Below are 16,187 nucleotides of genomic sequence, written 5' to 3' on the forward strand. Positions count from 1 at the left end.
GTTGGCCAACTCGCTAAATTCAATTCTTTTTAGAATTGGAGAAAATGGTAGTTGACAAACTCCCAATAACAAAAGAGAATATTTTCTTCTTTATTCTACTTTGACAGTGAATTGACAGCTGTCAACTGTCAATTTTGCCAATCTGGCATGAGAATTGAATTCAGCTCCCTCAAAAGCCCAAACTCTCAATGTGAAAAGAGAATATTTATTTTTCTATTCTTCGTTAACAGTGTATTGACAGCTGTCAACGGTCAATTTGTCCAATCTGACATGAGGGTTGAATCCAGTGACCTCAAAAACATTACCCTATATATTAGAATAATTAAAATATGCTTTTGACATCTGTAAATAGTATTGAAAATGAATAGTTTTGCAACGGGTCAGGGGAGCTTTGGCAGCTCCGTAACTGCCAAAATGTTCATTTTGGCACTTTGTGCCCATGGAGACTTTTGTTCAGGATGACAAAATCTACAACATATCAAAAATTCAGACAATTTGACAGAAACCCAATTTCCATAAGATTATTGCGGGGTCCTTTTTGACTTAAGTTCTTAGAAGGGTAGAAAATATATATATTTTTTCATTTGTTTAAATTAGATTGATACCTTTAATAAAGATGAAAAAAAATCAGCTGGAGGAGGTAATAAATGATTTGATCATATTAAAAAATACTTTCCTTTGATCATGGGTTCGAAATCTTTTGTGGAAAATTTTATGATGTTCAAATTCACATTTTAAAGCAGTTTTTGAGCAATATCTCGGAGCCTGAGGATGTATCTTGCTCAAATTCTTTTTATCTTATCCAATAAACAGAAAATACTTTTATCTTTACGCGTCCGAAATAAAGTAAGCCATTTTACTGCGTTTTGCGAGGGCCGCTCAATTTATCCTAATTTCGTGCTGGGGCAGGTCGCTCCGCCGAGAGAGCCTCCATAAATTTTAATATCGCTCGAATGTCAAACCGTTCGCCAACGGTGAATAGAATTATTTGCTCGGCATCGGAAATTTTATTCAAATGTATGGTGATCGATTTTAATTAACTATTCAATGACATTCGCCCGCTGTTTTATCCACGCATAACGACGCGGCCAATCCACCCGAGTTTGTTTTACTAACGTTAATTAAATAGATAATAATTCGCATGGTAGCTGTTCTTCCTGGATGCTACTGCAATTCTCTAATACTGATAATGTTTATCGGGAATCGTACCTTATCAATATCCAGTTTAAAGATAATGGAAAGTCTATATCTTATTCTTCTATTGAATCAAATAATTGTGAGCTTTTATAACGTAAACAGAAACGAAAAAAGTATAGGGGAGACGGCTGGTGTTTGTAACAGGATGTCAATTGAAACATACATGCTTATGGTGCCATCAGCTGAGTCATGTTAAAAGTTATGGCTTCCTTGGTTGCCCGTTGGCAGTCGTCAGTGCAACAAGAAGTGCCGCAGTTAAAACAAATACAGGGCGTATGCAGGGTCCCTGAAATACATCTACGGGCGATTTACCTTTGATTAAAATAAAACGATTTAGACCAATTTACCAATACAGGGTGTACATTATTAGTATCTCCTGAATCAGAATATACCGGGTGATTCAGTTTAATATTTGCACCTCGTATCTCTTTTATTTTAACAAATAACTATAACAAATCCTATATATTTTTAAATTGCCTCTCAAACTCTATCAAATGACATTATTAGATCGTCTCCATGGTAACATAAGTCAAAATTATTATAGTCATCTATTTTTGTTCAAATTGCATACTATATATTTTTTTATCAATTCTGGAAGATGATTTCTTTCAGCGTTCAGTATAAGGATGTCTATAGTTTCATTAGAAATATTACTAGAAAACCAGCAAAAAAGATTAAACCTACTTTCAGTAGCTTTATTCTGAAAAATGATAGCCAGCTGCGGAAACAACTGAATTTTGACGTTTCTAAATAACGGTTTGTCGAAATAATTGACATTTTGTACCTATCTACCTCCGATAACTAATTATAACATGAATACGTACAGTAACCAAGGAAAACTAGATATGATTTTAATTTATGTAGAGGGACGAAAGAACGCTAAAGCTGCCAGGTATTTATTTATACCAACATCGTTTTCCGCAGAGACAACTTCCATCAAATAAAATTTTCGTAAGCTTAGCCAGGAATTTGGCGGCAGAGGGAAGTTTTCAAAAGAAAACAAGAGTTTTTAAACCCAAAAGGGCAAGAGACGAAGAACATTCGATAAAGATGTTAAATGGCTTGCTAGATCTCCAGATCTCACTCCTATAGATTTCTTTCTTTGGGCTTACCTAAATGATATGGACGACCTTAAAAACAGAATAAGGGTAGAATGTCGGAGATTAAATGAAGAAGCAATAGAATGTGTTTGGAAGCAAATGGAGGTCATTTTGAACATTTGAAATAAGTATTGTTTTATATATTGTATTATTTATATTATTATCGTATTAAAAATAAGTTACTTTAAAAAACATAGTAACTTGTTTCCGTAGCTGGCTATCATTTTTCAGAAGAAAGCTACGAAAAGTAGGGTTCATGTTTCTTGCTGTTTTTCTAGCAATATTTCTAATGAGACTATAGACTTCTTTACATAGGAACGCAGAAAAAAAATATCTTCCAGAATTGATAAAAAAATATATAGTGTACCATTTTAACAAAAAACAGTTGACTATAGCAATTTTAACATATGTTACCACGGAGACGATCTAATAACGTCATTTAATAGAGTTTGAGCGACGATTTAAAAATATGTAGGGTTTGTTATAGCTATTTGTTAAAATAAAACAGATACAGGGCCGCGAATACCAAAATCGAAACCACTAGGTATATAGAGTTGGTTAAATTACAAAAAAGTTGCATATTTTCATGCTATTTCGGATTATGAAAAGAAATTAGAGATAAGTTGCACCCTTCCTGAAGTATCCGAAAAAAACTGAAACCTTGGCTTTACTTATTTCTTTCATATCTTTTTTATTATTAAAAGTAAAGTAATGAAAGTCGGTTCGTATACATAAAGCAATTTGCTCTATATATGGGAAGGTTAAAATACGTTCCAGGCCTTCTGGATCCTTGTTTTCATAACCAACTTTTCATTTTCTTAAGGATCCATATTGGATTTGTGCACCATTAAATGTAGGATTCGTGTTCAACAATATATTTTATTTGGGTGACCAGATTTTATTAAGGGCCAAAAAACGTTAATTTCAAAATTTATTTACTTCAATCGTAGTTGCCATGAAAAAACAGATGAAAATTTTGACATTTCTGTTTAAATGTAAACAAACTATCATTTACTGCTGTGAATAAGTGTTAACTGTTTTTATTTGCAATGGCACAATATTTAACCAGAAATTTTTACGTTTCATTAAAAATTCAATATTTAATAACAAAAATCAAATAAATACAAATTATTCAAATTGTTCCTCTCAGTCGATGCAAAGAAGTACTCTGCGAGTCATGTTTCTTACCTGAATCTTGAATTGTTTCCGGTGAAATTTATTGAAGCACATCTATTATTTTAACTCGAATTGTTCGATACACTGGACACTGGTCGATCCCCAGAAAATATGCAACCGAGTAACCTTCTAATTCAGGAGATTCTAATGGAGTACACCGTAAAAGTGACCACCCTGTATACAAAAAGTCACCACCTGCAGAGATTTAACCCTACCAATGCTGTATCACCAAACAACGTTATTTAATATTACTTTAAACGTGTTTAAACTAGAGACTTACTATCTGGTACACGTACACGCGGCGAAACTGTACTTTTCCCGGTGTGACAAAATTTCTTACAGCCAACCCTGTACATTATGTAACGCGTAGCGCCTTCCCGTTTCGATACCAGTTAAGGGCGTCACCCCCATATTAACTTCCAAATTTACAACCGTAAAACACTGAATAAATTCACAGCGGACTCATAAAGTGGAAAATGCCTTTGTAAAAACAACCCAGTGTAAAACCGGTTGGTTTAACTAAAATAAAACGTTAACATACACACAACGTTAATAGGTAATCGTTCGCTTATAGGGAGGGAGGGTTTTTACATATTTACGCAGTGCTTTTTTGCGTTTTCCTTTGATATTTAATATGTTAAAAAGGAGGGGAAGGCGGTGGAGTAATTGCAACTTTATATCTCGCATAAAAAATGCTGTAGTAAGCAAATGAAGGCATATGTTGGCGGATTTGAAAAGATACTTTTTAGAAATTATAAAATTTTAATCATTTAAAAGAATCTGTAACAAGTATTTGCGCTGTAAATTGAGGATTTCTTGCATGTTCCTTAAGCAATCATTCGCAAAAACCTCAACGTAGTGGAAAACTTGGAAATACGGCTATTACATGTACTCTCGAAAAACAATACAGCAATCACTACAACAATGGATTATAAACTGACTTTCGAATACAGTCCGACTTCATAAGAAACCTAAAAACTCGTAAAAAGTGTTACAGATTTTTTGTAAGTACTCACCGCGATAAAATACATGTATCTCAGCAGTTGCAAAACAGTTTTTAATTAGCTTTTTTCTCTTAAACCTTAAACTTCCGATACAAGTTTGTAACATCAGTTAACTCAGTTTATGCTCCTTTTTCACCCCTCTAAATTTTTGACATAAGTTCATTAACACCCTGTATATAAAGTAGACCGTGTAGAAATAATTTGAGGTTAGCGTGAGACCAGCAATGCGCTTTATGTTACAAAATAAATTTATTTCAGTTAGAATAAACATGTGTTTAGAAAACTGGAATGTGGGGGTAGATAAAAATCGACGAAGCTGCTGCTTGCAAACTACTACCCACATATTGTGTAAAATAAAACCATCAATACCAAACAACTTGATAACACTAAATTGGAAACGATAAAAGTAAAAGAAAATTAAATATGAAAATACTTGCCTTCTTCAATCCGAATTTACATTGCAAGTTATATCTAATTTTAGATATAACTTATCTGCAGGCATCCACGATTACCGAACTGTTTTCTAGTCGTCGTGACTGCTATGTCCTAGTCGACACCGACCAATTACTAAAATAACTGAAAAATATAATTTGGTAATGGTTTTGAATCGCATCCGCTAAAAGAGTATAAAACCTGCAAATAAATGCATGGTTAGGGTGAGCCGTTACAAAGCGCTGCGTTTCTATTGTTTGATATCTGACGATGCAGTTAGACATTCATTATTGTTTTTCTTGCAGGAAATGATAGACCAGAGAACACCACTGACTGCCATTGCGGCGACCCCCAGGATAGAACTCGACAACAAGTACAATTACAATCCGCTTCTTGCCAAGGTAAATATAACCTATTCCGAGTATTCCCACGGAATCCGACTTTAATTACTTTCAACCACCGGAGATGTTGCGATCGCGTACATATTTAGAATTATCTTACTTTTTTTTATAATATACCTAATGTAGGAAAAACTTTTTAAAATACCGATAAAATTTTATTCGTAAGAAGTATGTCCTATACCCGTGTACCTTAATAATGGGCAGTGATTCATATCCAGCACTTTAGATGAGTAAGAAAGGTGAGGGGTGCAGTGGACAAGATTCCATAGGCGTACTACTTGAGAAGGCGTCAAAGAACACAAAAATTATAAAAAATAAGTTAATGGTAAATATTCACTTTAAAAAGCTTATAGACTCACCTGTCATCCTGTCCACAATTGTTGAGTGCCGTCCTTTCGGACTTATAATAATACACTGAACTATATATACATACCCTGTTCCAAAAATCTTACTGTACTTCCAATATGCGTTGTTATTGGGCGCCGCACTTTCCAAAAGATGACTTTAATCCAGTCGAAAATCGTTCCAGAAATGCTTTCTGTTTGCCATCCATCGTACCTCACTTTTGTCACCGTATGATCTTCATTTATCCATGCTTTGTCCGTGTAATATATTCTGCGATTTAGTTTTCGAGCTTCTAATACTTGTCTTGAATAGTTTCTTCGTCATATCATTATTTCCTTTTTTTCTATTTCTTTCGATTTCGTTTTATAAAACGGAAATTCATTTCACGCATATTTCGCAAAAGCACGCTTCTAGATATTCTAGGCAAATTTTGATCCTGTGAGATAGCAGTTTGAATTTATTTTATTGTCTTAAGCTCATTTTTAAAATACCATCCAGCTTAAATTACTCTCCATTTTTAAGAACACAAACCCAAAATCACTAATAAATTAATTACAATCACAATTAAATGGAAGATATCCTCGGACTTTTCCTGCGAGTACGCCTATTTGCTTGTGCCGACAGAATTACCCGGAACCGAATAAACGCAACCCAATTGACGCCACGCACCAAACTCCAATGAAAGCCTAGAATTTGCTGCAGCAGAAGAATATTTGGTGCACGCCAAATGAAACCTAATTGATGTCACGCACCAAGCATCAATGAAAGTCTAAAATTTGCTGCAGCAGAGGAATATCCTAGAACTGTGCATCCCCTGCTCTGGGGGATTATACGAAGAATTTACAACCCGTTCGTACTTTTCTTTGTGTTTACTGCTAAAAATGGTGAGCCGGATTAAAGATGAAATCACTGCCTATTGTTTTGGTATCCGACTGTAATGTGTTATGATCCGCTGAATCCGAATCCGAAAAGTCAGAATTCCCGGATTTATTCGTATTTAGAACTTAACATCGAGAAACTCTTCTATAAAGTGGTTTTGGAGAGTTCAAACAGATTTGACTTGTCAGTGATTGGATTTTGGTTAGTTTGAGAAATATAAAAAATTTACATTTTTAGAAACGTCAACCTCTGGATTCTTGTTCATTTAAAACTGAATGTACCTGTATATTTACTGCTCTATATTATTCGATATGATTCAGTAACATTTACATAAAAATATCCAGGTATACCAAATATACCATCACAATTAAATTTAATCATTAATAATGTTTAAATTTGTAACGCTTTTTGTATATATATATAATACCAGAACTGCATAATAATAACAGTCACAGGAAGTCTAATCTAGCAATATAAACATATTTGTTAAAGTGTATTTAACGTTCAACTTTTATCTCGACTAGGAACTACAATATTTTATTACCAGTTGCTAATCTAAAAGTTTGTGAAATTGAGCAAATCGGCAAAGTTCAGTGAACGTATCTCGCTGATGTTACTCTTTCAGAACCAAGACTTTTGTTAACTTAAGTTATTTTGTTACAGAATATGAAACACAATTGTTATTTATAATTTTCTACAATTGTAACGGTTACAGTTGTATTTAAAAAAAAAAACATATTCTATTACTAATAAATTTATAAAAATATAAAAAGTAAAATAGAAACGTATATTTGAAATATTTAAAAATATATACAGAGTCAAAAATGACGAAACGTTTTCCTCGTCCATATAAAAATATTTTCTTGTATAAATATTTTCGAAGCCTTGGGTGTTAATTAAAAAAAAGTGTCTCGAAATACCTTATGGACAAATAAAGGTTTTAAGACTAAATTCAGGGCATACAATACGAGGTCTGTTCAGAAAATAACCGAACTTTTTAAATTATTTTCTTTAACTATTAACACCCTTTCAAATCAAATTAGATCTTAAAGAGCAAACTTGATATAAGAAAATATTCGTAAGTTTGGAAGAGGAATATGCTCCTTCACCGTTGACATGCGGTTGTATTGCATTTTGTCCATGTATTATTGATCAGTTTAATTATTTAGTGGCAGAAATTTTGTGCAGAATAAATTAAAATAATGTATGAAGATACATTAGACATAATTTTTTAACGAATATATTTCCTTCAAATTAAAACCTACCCACTCTTTATGAAATTTAAATGTATGTAATTGAGGTTCTAGAAAAAATTACGTTGCAGTCGTTTAAAGGGGTATAATTTTACCCTTGGGGTCGTCGCTATGACAGGGCAATGAAATGGAACGATGTCAGTTCATTTTTAGACTGATTGAATAATGAAAATGGTATTATTTTACACTTTTATTATGGAGCTTAAGTAGGAGTTTGTGTATCTGTCAGTTTATGTAACGCATTTATGAAGCTTCAGATTTATTTATTTGTTTATTTACTCGAATGTCAATTAAACTCGAAGGCAATATAAAATTAATTGGACAGCATATAAATGAAATAAAATCTATATAAAGTCCTCATAAAGTGCAACCAAATTAATTCAATTAATGATGTCTTAATTAAATGTTTTTTGATAAAAAATAGAGGGATTTATCTCTTAGATAAATTTAAAAAAATTGATCCACGAAATATTTAAAAAGTTAGCGTTACTGTGGAGAGTAAAAATAATGTATAAGGCGTTTTTAAAGCCCTGTTAAGAAGAAATATATATTTATTTCTATGCACTGAATTATTGCCGATAATGTTATCTAAAAGTTAAGATACTCACGCGATATGTCTAATATTTGCTTCCTTACAATAATTATTCTATTAACAATTAATGTTTCTGTTTCAGATACACGAGAAGACACCAGCGCCATCTGCAATTAAAAGTAAGTATTCCAATCGAGTTTATATCGAGTTGAATTATTAGAAACTACTATTGTTTGTGTATATACATGTATTCTTTTTTACTGGTTTAACCTTGATGAAATGAACGGCTTATTAGTTTTATATTCTTGAATAATTTGGCTAACGGTAGGGTCGAGAGGAGCACAACTACTATTTAGTGACAGGAAAAAATCTTGATGCTATTGATAGGAAAGATTAGAGAAATATCTACGCTTAGATGCGATCGGTTTCTAACTGAATCAATTTTTCAGTAAACGACAATATGTATAAAATCTAGGTTATCTATTTTCTGGAACCACAAGTATTATTTTTGTGATGATTAATTTTCCCATGTTTCAACCATTGCATTCTGTTTTCGCAAAACTATTTCCCTTCTATTGAAACGGTTTTCCTTAAGCTTTTTTTCTATTTGTGTACAAAAGCTGATTATAAATTAATATTTTGACATAGTTTATGCCATTTGTTTGTGCATATTTTATAAATGCGAAAGAATTACTCATATTGTTTTCGTCATTGCCACTCGTATTTGCCACGTACGCCTACGAAGTATAAATCATTGTTGCCAGATTTAGATAAAGATAATAATAGTCTGTTTACATAAATCGGATATTATAATTTCTCTTGGACTAAATTAAAGCTAAAGTAATGCAAAATATAAGCAAACAAGAAACACTAAATGATCCATATTTCGTTCGGGTTAAAGGAATTTTAGTTTTTGTGATACAGGGTGTTGAAAATTCAGTCACTATTTATAATTATTATTTTTACTATTTTTTAACTTAGATTACCGCTGCCAAGTACTGCATTAAACCTAACATAATAACTTTGGAACTACTGATTCCCCAAAAAAAAATCGTCATGTTCTAAAAATACTTTTTTGATAATAATGTAATAATGAAAAGTGCGTAATATACAGCTGCATTCTTTGCAGGAAGTTATAGTACAAGTGATTTAGGATATTTCCTTAATATACCATATTCCAAGAGCGCTTAGTTTCCGATCTACAGGGTGTTAAAAGTTTTAATAAAAGAATGTAAATTCGTGTTCAGCACGATTGAAAATAGGGGGGTAGACAAAATTTTGTGAAAATTGGAGAGGGTGCCACTATAATTCACGTTACCGGGGGGTAGTACCTAATTGAGAATTCTTCAAATTATTTTTCGTCCTGTAAAGTCGAGCGATAAAATGTCTAGCGGTGTGGTCTAATGAATCTCCAAAATCATCCGGCGAGCAGACCACCCACCCCCAGTCCGCAGAGCAACAACCCGCAAATATCGCCCGACTGCCCCACTTCCCTCAGCGCGTGCCACTCAATTTCGCCGCCGTCATGGCGAACATAAATTCTTAATTCCGATTCCCGCTCAACTCGCTGCTAAGTTGTCCCCATCCAACCCTCGGGGTGGCACGCCGTGCGTCCGTCCTGTTTCGCAGAGGGGTGAAGGGCGAGGGCAGCGGTACTATGCAACGAAATGCACGGAATACTGCAGTTCGCACATCGGCCACGGTTCAAATAGACGTGCCTCGGCCGACTTACGTAATGGTGGACGTAAATACTAAGCGTTCGCAGTGGTAGACCAGTGCCGAGTCGGTAGCAACCCCCGCGGGTGAATGTTTCGAGGTTGTCGAGTGCTCATCAGTCCAAGTGATTTGTCCGAAGTGCGGGAGGTGCCAGAATTAGAGCTATTAATTGTTTCTGTCGGTTTGTGTTGTTGTTTACGTGCTGGTCTTTGTGTGCAAACACATGGCGGCGCCGTAGGCTTGTGCGCAGACGGAGTACCAGCCGGAGAGCGCGGTAAGTCTGAACCGTTTTCCCGAGACTACGGTACCGTCCTGTTTTCTTTGTTTCCGATTAGTTACCTTGCCTTCCGCTCTTCGCGGGTTGTTGACACAGACGTCGACGTATCGAAATGCACCAAGAAGTCCTCTACGGCGCATCATGAGCGCACGGCGATAGTTTTGTTTTAGGATCGACACATTGACAACTGGTTACATGAAACGATTGATTACGCTCCTTAAAAATCGTTACAGCAATTATTATTAAGAATCAGAATAATTTTGTAATATTACACAATGTACAAACGCCATTTTTGGGATTCAGAAGAATTATTCATCAAATCAAGGCCTAATATATATATATTTGTGAGAAAAAAATTAAGAAAAAAGCTTTTAGATACATATTTATTACCTATCTCAAATTTTCCTGTAAGACTTAGAATACTGGGAATATATTCAATAATACTCCATGTAGTAGGTCAGCAACCCTTCATTTCAAATCCCATACGATCGCAATGTTGCAAACCCTACGGATTTATCCCTAGACCTACGGATTCTTTATGGTTTTGATAAATATGTCTATTCTTAATTCAATTTGCGATTCTGAATGTCATAGGTCCTAAGTCTCAGCAAGGTGTAAGCTTGAAAAATCTGTTTCATGCGCCTTAGCCCCATAGAACTACATAATTCAAAACTATGTTCATCCTATAGTAAATCCAATTGAAAGAAGAGAGTGAAACGTTTTAATTCCTATTTCGGGTTCCATGCTTTTTCTGCATATTTTTGAGAAACTGTTGAAATAAAATTCCGAACAGTGTCTTGGTTTTTCATTTCATGTTTCTGTTACAAAGCAATAGTCATAATCATAAATGAAACATGTGGTAAATGGAGTGTCTGGAAAAGAAGGTCCATTTAATTCTTGATATTAGGCACAGTTAGGAGAGTTTAGAGGTTGCCTGGAGTAAATCTCAGACGGTGTGTTATAGAGACACTACTTTAATGCTTAGTTATAGTCTCTAGTGTAGCTGATAGATTAGCTGACAATGAGTTTTATTTACCTGAGATCTTTGCGATTCTGAATGCTGTTCCAGTTATGAGAGATTAACTGAGATCTGAAGTAAAAAAAGCAAGGTTATTTATCACTATCAATTCCTGTCCCCTTTTTAATATGTCATTGTGTGTTTTTGTAGGTTTATTTATTATTAAATACCGTAATAAAGGGGTTTATTGTGCTATTTCCATATAATTAGTAATTTACCACTATCAGATAGGAAGAATTCCCGCCACCACGCCACTTTTCTAACGTATTTTATGAGGCATTTGAATTTTGTTATGCTAATCACCCGGTTGTATTTGCCTTTTTACGTTGACAAAATAAGGTTCTAGCCGTTGGTGCCTCAGTAGGTACAAATTATGTATAGTTTACACGCAGCTGTATTTTCTGTAGGTCTTCATTTACGGCCATCGAACTTAATTTTTATATTAAACTATTTTTAAAAACCGCCGTTCTGTAAAAAATAATCAGTCATGTTAACAGTCTTTCCCTACCACACATTTAAGTTGTATGGAAGATATTTAAGACATAATTTGTTGCAAATTTTACCGTAACATGTAGTTGTATGACTTTTAATCGAGAGTTTAATGTTATCAAGGTCAAAACTTCATTTCAAATTCGTTAGCCAGGTGTTTTGCTTCGGCAACGAGCTTTAACGTTTTCTAGAAGTCAGCAGTAGTAGTTGTGCATGCATTTATGCGTCACTTCCTCTCAGGAGTACTACAATAGCTTATATGTTGAGTATTGACATAAGTATATCGATATCTGTACCCTATCCTGCTTTTGAATTAAATTCTGGTTTATATTTCATTCACCCGCGTATATAATATTTTTTTATTCACAACTATAGAGGCACGTATTACTGTTTTCCTTGCTTTGTCTTATTTGCTCGTATTAAGTGGTACCTAGAAAAGAGGTACCATTCTGTTAAGAAACGAAGCGGTAGGTGCATTCGTAGAGGTCATTAACTTGAGAATTTATGGTTTTACGACCTTGTGGGCTACATTCAAACCGTAAATGTAACAACATACTCCTCACAGAAACAAATTGTTGTAAACTGCTCACAATTTTTTTGTTGGTGCGATAAAAATGTTAAACCTTTACAAATCGGCAACGTTAACTTGGGAATGAAAACATAAAAGGCATGCCATGCCTCTCCTAATTGCAGTCAAAGCAGAATTCCCATGGGTTACGTGCATTGTGGACTTCAACCATAATAGACTAAAAATACGATTTTAAAATAGATACAAAATAGCACCGGCCTTAACTAATTTCTGTACTGGGTATACGGTTTGACATTTAAATTAAAAAATTCAATATTTGCTTTTTACACTATTTTTTTTGTCAGCAGATGCCGCTAGTTTTTTTTCAGACAACTGTGGCGGAACATGTTAAATGTTTCAAAAAAACATGTGGTACTCATGTCTGGGAACTGAAAAGGTCATTCAATTTGACCTGTTAGTCAATTACATTGATCGGTATCATTGAATCTGTGCGCTTGAAACAAAATTAGATTAATATAAATATCTGTTCAACGGTATTGCCCAATAAAATTGAAAGACTTTTACTTTTTGTTGATCCTTAGGACTGATTTTGTTAAATTGAACAGAGCTTGATAGACCAGGACGGATCTGTTTTGAGGTGGATGTGAGAGGGGGAAAGCAATTTTTTTCTGGATTACCTTCAGTACAACTCACATAATAAAAGTGTAGATCCCTAGATATGGACGAAGTCCGGAACATTTTCAAAATTGCAAAAATGTTTAAAATATTTAAAAAAATATACCTATTTTATCTGAGTTTTTCACTTATATCATGGAACCTATGCATTTTGGAATAATGTTGAAGAGGAAAAAAGTTTTAGAATTGAATTTTGCACAATATACTGGAAGTTAAAACTGTTTAAATTTATTACCGATGTTGCAAAATAGCAATAATTGATGAAAAAAGGAAAAATAATCAAGTTTCTTTGATAATTTTTTTAAATATTTTAATTGCCCCTAGGGCATACTAATTTTGGGAAAGAAAACTGTAGAGTATAATAAAACAACACACCAAATGTTAAAAAATAAAAAAAAGTGTCGACTTTAAAAAATTACTGTGGACGTCTTAATCAACCGATTTCAATTTTTCAGAAACCATTTGAAGGGTTGAACGGTCTTTTCTATGTGAAAAAATTTTCAAGTATCTAGATGCTTTGTTTGAGGCTGTGCAACATTTTGAAAATTCGAAAAAAAAATTTTTTAATTTTAGAAACATTATTTTACGGAAACTAGAACCGATTTTAATGAAACTTGGTGTGTTGTTTTATTATACTCTAAAGTTTTTTTTTTACCAAAATTAGAATGCCCTCGGAGCAATTAAATATTTTTAAAAAATTATTCAAAAAACTTGATTATTTTGCCTTTTTCTTCATCAATTATTGCTTTTTTGCAACATTGGTAATAAATTTAAACATTTTTAACTTTCAGTATATTTTGCAAAATTCAATTCTAGAACTTTTTTCCTCTTCAATATTCTTCCAAAATGCATAGGTTCCAAAATATAAGTAAAAAACTCATGTCAAAAATATGTATTTTTAAAATTTTTTGAACATTAGTAATTTTAAAAATGTTCCGGACCTCGCCCAGATCTAGGGATCTACACTTTTATTATATGAGTTGTACTATTCCAACAAATATTAGTTTTCCCCCTCTTACATCCAAGAAGTGCGATATTTCGACAGATTCGCCCTGGTATATGACGTGCGACCAAGTGTTCAGTCGCATTGGAAGGCCATTATATGTGTTTTGATATTAAATTTTTGTGAAATACTCTTTGGGCAGCGTGTACAAAGCAACCAAAAAAGGAAAACAAACCCCCGGCCCCGAAAAACCTAAAAACAATTGGAAATTGAACCCTGCCGGAAAAACCCCCCCCAAAAAAAGAATTTTTTCCAAAAAACGTCCTTAAATTTTTTTTTCAGTCATTCCTAATGGTTTTCATAGGCTTACAAATCACCTGTAGCCGATTCCAATAACAGTTTTACTGAACACCTTCATATCTCCATTTTAAGATCCATGGTCTGACCCATCAACGACGAGGTTTTCTTTTCTTTAATATTCACACAATACGAACCAAGTACCTACAATTTTCTGTGCAGCCATTTTTAATACTGACACTAGTCTGTATATTATTATTCAATACGCTTGAGTCATGTTCAGTTGCGTAGATTGAACAATACTGATCATTGAAGTTGACTATGAGAATCCTCCTTTAGAAAAATTTTTCACAACTTTAAAATATGTATTCTATAAATTAGTCGTGGGCAAAAAAATTAGAGTTATGACACAGTGGAACGTGACAGAAAAAGATGTAGAAGATATTTAAATATATGAAAGCTGACTTTCTCTTTCTGTGTCTACAGTAATATGGTACGCTAATGAACTACTACTACAAAAATGTCATGTAACGAGAAACGAAAATAACATTATGGAACTCTTGAAATTTAACTGTTGTAAAATTACATAAAAAAGTATTCAAAGAACTTCAAGTTATTATTTTTTCCGTTTGTTCGTTTCAAATTTCTCAAGTAATTATTAAGCTACTGGAGAGACCAACAATTAGTTAAGTATCACCAACTTCCAACTGTAACATTGAAATGGATTGGATCTGCGTCTAGACGGAGATATTAATGATTTAATTATGCTAAGTACCAAGTAGGAGGAAAGCCATCCATACTAGTGTTGCAGCATTGTGTTTTGAATTTTAATCAGGCCTCAAGGTGTGAGCCTAGGTTAGTATTAACTACAAACTACGACATGGAGTAGACAAAATCTTAATTTAATTTTAAAATTATTTTTTGAGGCTAAAAGCGTAAACATGACGAAACTGATTTAAGATTTTATTGGCTATAAATAAATTGTAATTCACTGCAATTGTAAAGTAATTTTACGACAATTCATTTCTTATCATATACGTAACTTCTCAGTATACGAGTATTTTTGCTCGTATTTACTCAAAAAATTAGAAATGTGCACGATCACTTATCTAAGATTCATTCCGCAGATATCGGAAAAGGTAGATTTGGATAGAACAATAAATAAATAAAAACTACAGTACTGTACTGTTAAGGACTTATTTTCAAAAGTAATGATGTGATGTATGTATGTACTTCAAAATAAAATATTGCGAGTAGGTACCTATATATCATTCAGTCCTATTGTAAGACATTTGAAATACATCTTTAGTTGTCTATCCGTGCTTCCAATTTAAAATTTTCATATATTTTAATATCAGGATCGTCAAGGTCAAAACAAGAATATTTGTTGTATAGACTGTATCCTAAGATTTATTCATCATGAAATATATCTATGTTGAGGTTACCGCTATTGTTCTATTAAAGTCTTCTTAATGCAGCTAAATAATAGAGAACGATGGTATATGTACAAATTACTGTCAATTATTTCAGGCAGTTACTTACCTCATCATACGGTACAAGTCAGGTATATAGATATGCCGGAAATTGGAAAACGTAATGCAGCAATAAAATTTTAGTACACGTACACTCGTTGTCAGATTAAAACTTTGCAGATTTATTTTACATGTCGCTAATTAGGTATTAATACGTGGAAAATTAAGTGAAGCTACAGACGTCGGAGACGTTTTCTCTTTTGATCGGGTGCTTTGTCGCCTGCGAAGAAAAATTAAGTTGGTCCTTACGTCAAAAGGTTTTTATTTTAATGGAATTATATATATACTATTTGTTTTATCAGCGATTTCACACTGAGAAAACTAAATATCTAAATAAAAAAAAGGTTCTCTGCATTTTTTTTTGTCATAATATATATGACTGTGGTACAGTC

General features: G+C 33.4%; 1 protein-coding gene across 5 annotated transcripts in view; it reads left to right on the forward strand.

Annotated features, from left to right (window-relative positions):
* Positions 1 to 16,187, forward strand: part of LOC108911927 (AF4/FMR2 family member 4) — a 210,929-nt gene that overhangs the window by 181,420 nt on the left and 13,322 nt on the right. For all 5 annotated transcript variants that reach the window (XM_018717038.2, XM_018717009.2, XM_018717021.2 and 2 more), the window contains exons 6-7: positions 5,215 to 5,310; positions 8,462 to 8,498. In XM_018717038.2, the coding sequence (XP_018572554.1) occupies positions 5,215 to 5,310; positions 8,462 to 8,498 (133 nt within the window). The remainder of the gene's footprint in view (positions 1 to 5,214; positions 5,311 to 8,461; positions 8,499 to 16,187) is intronic.

Source organism: Anoplophora glabripennis, unplaced genomic scaffold, assembly GCF_000390285.2.
Source record: "Anoplophora glabripennis isolate ALB-LARVAE unplaced genomic scaffold, Agla_2.0 scaffold6, whole genome shotgun sequence".
NCBI classification, from domain to species: Eukaryota; Metazoa; Arthropoda; class Insecta; order Coleoptera; family Cerambycidae; genus Anoplophora; species Anoplophora glabripennis.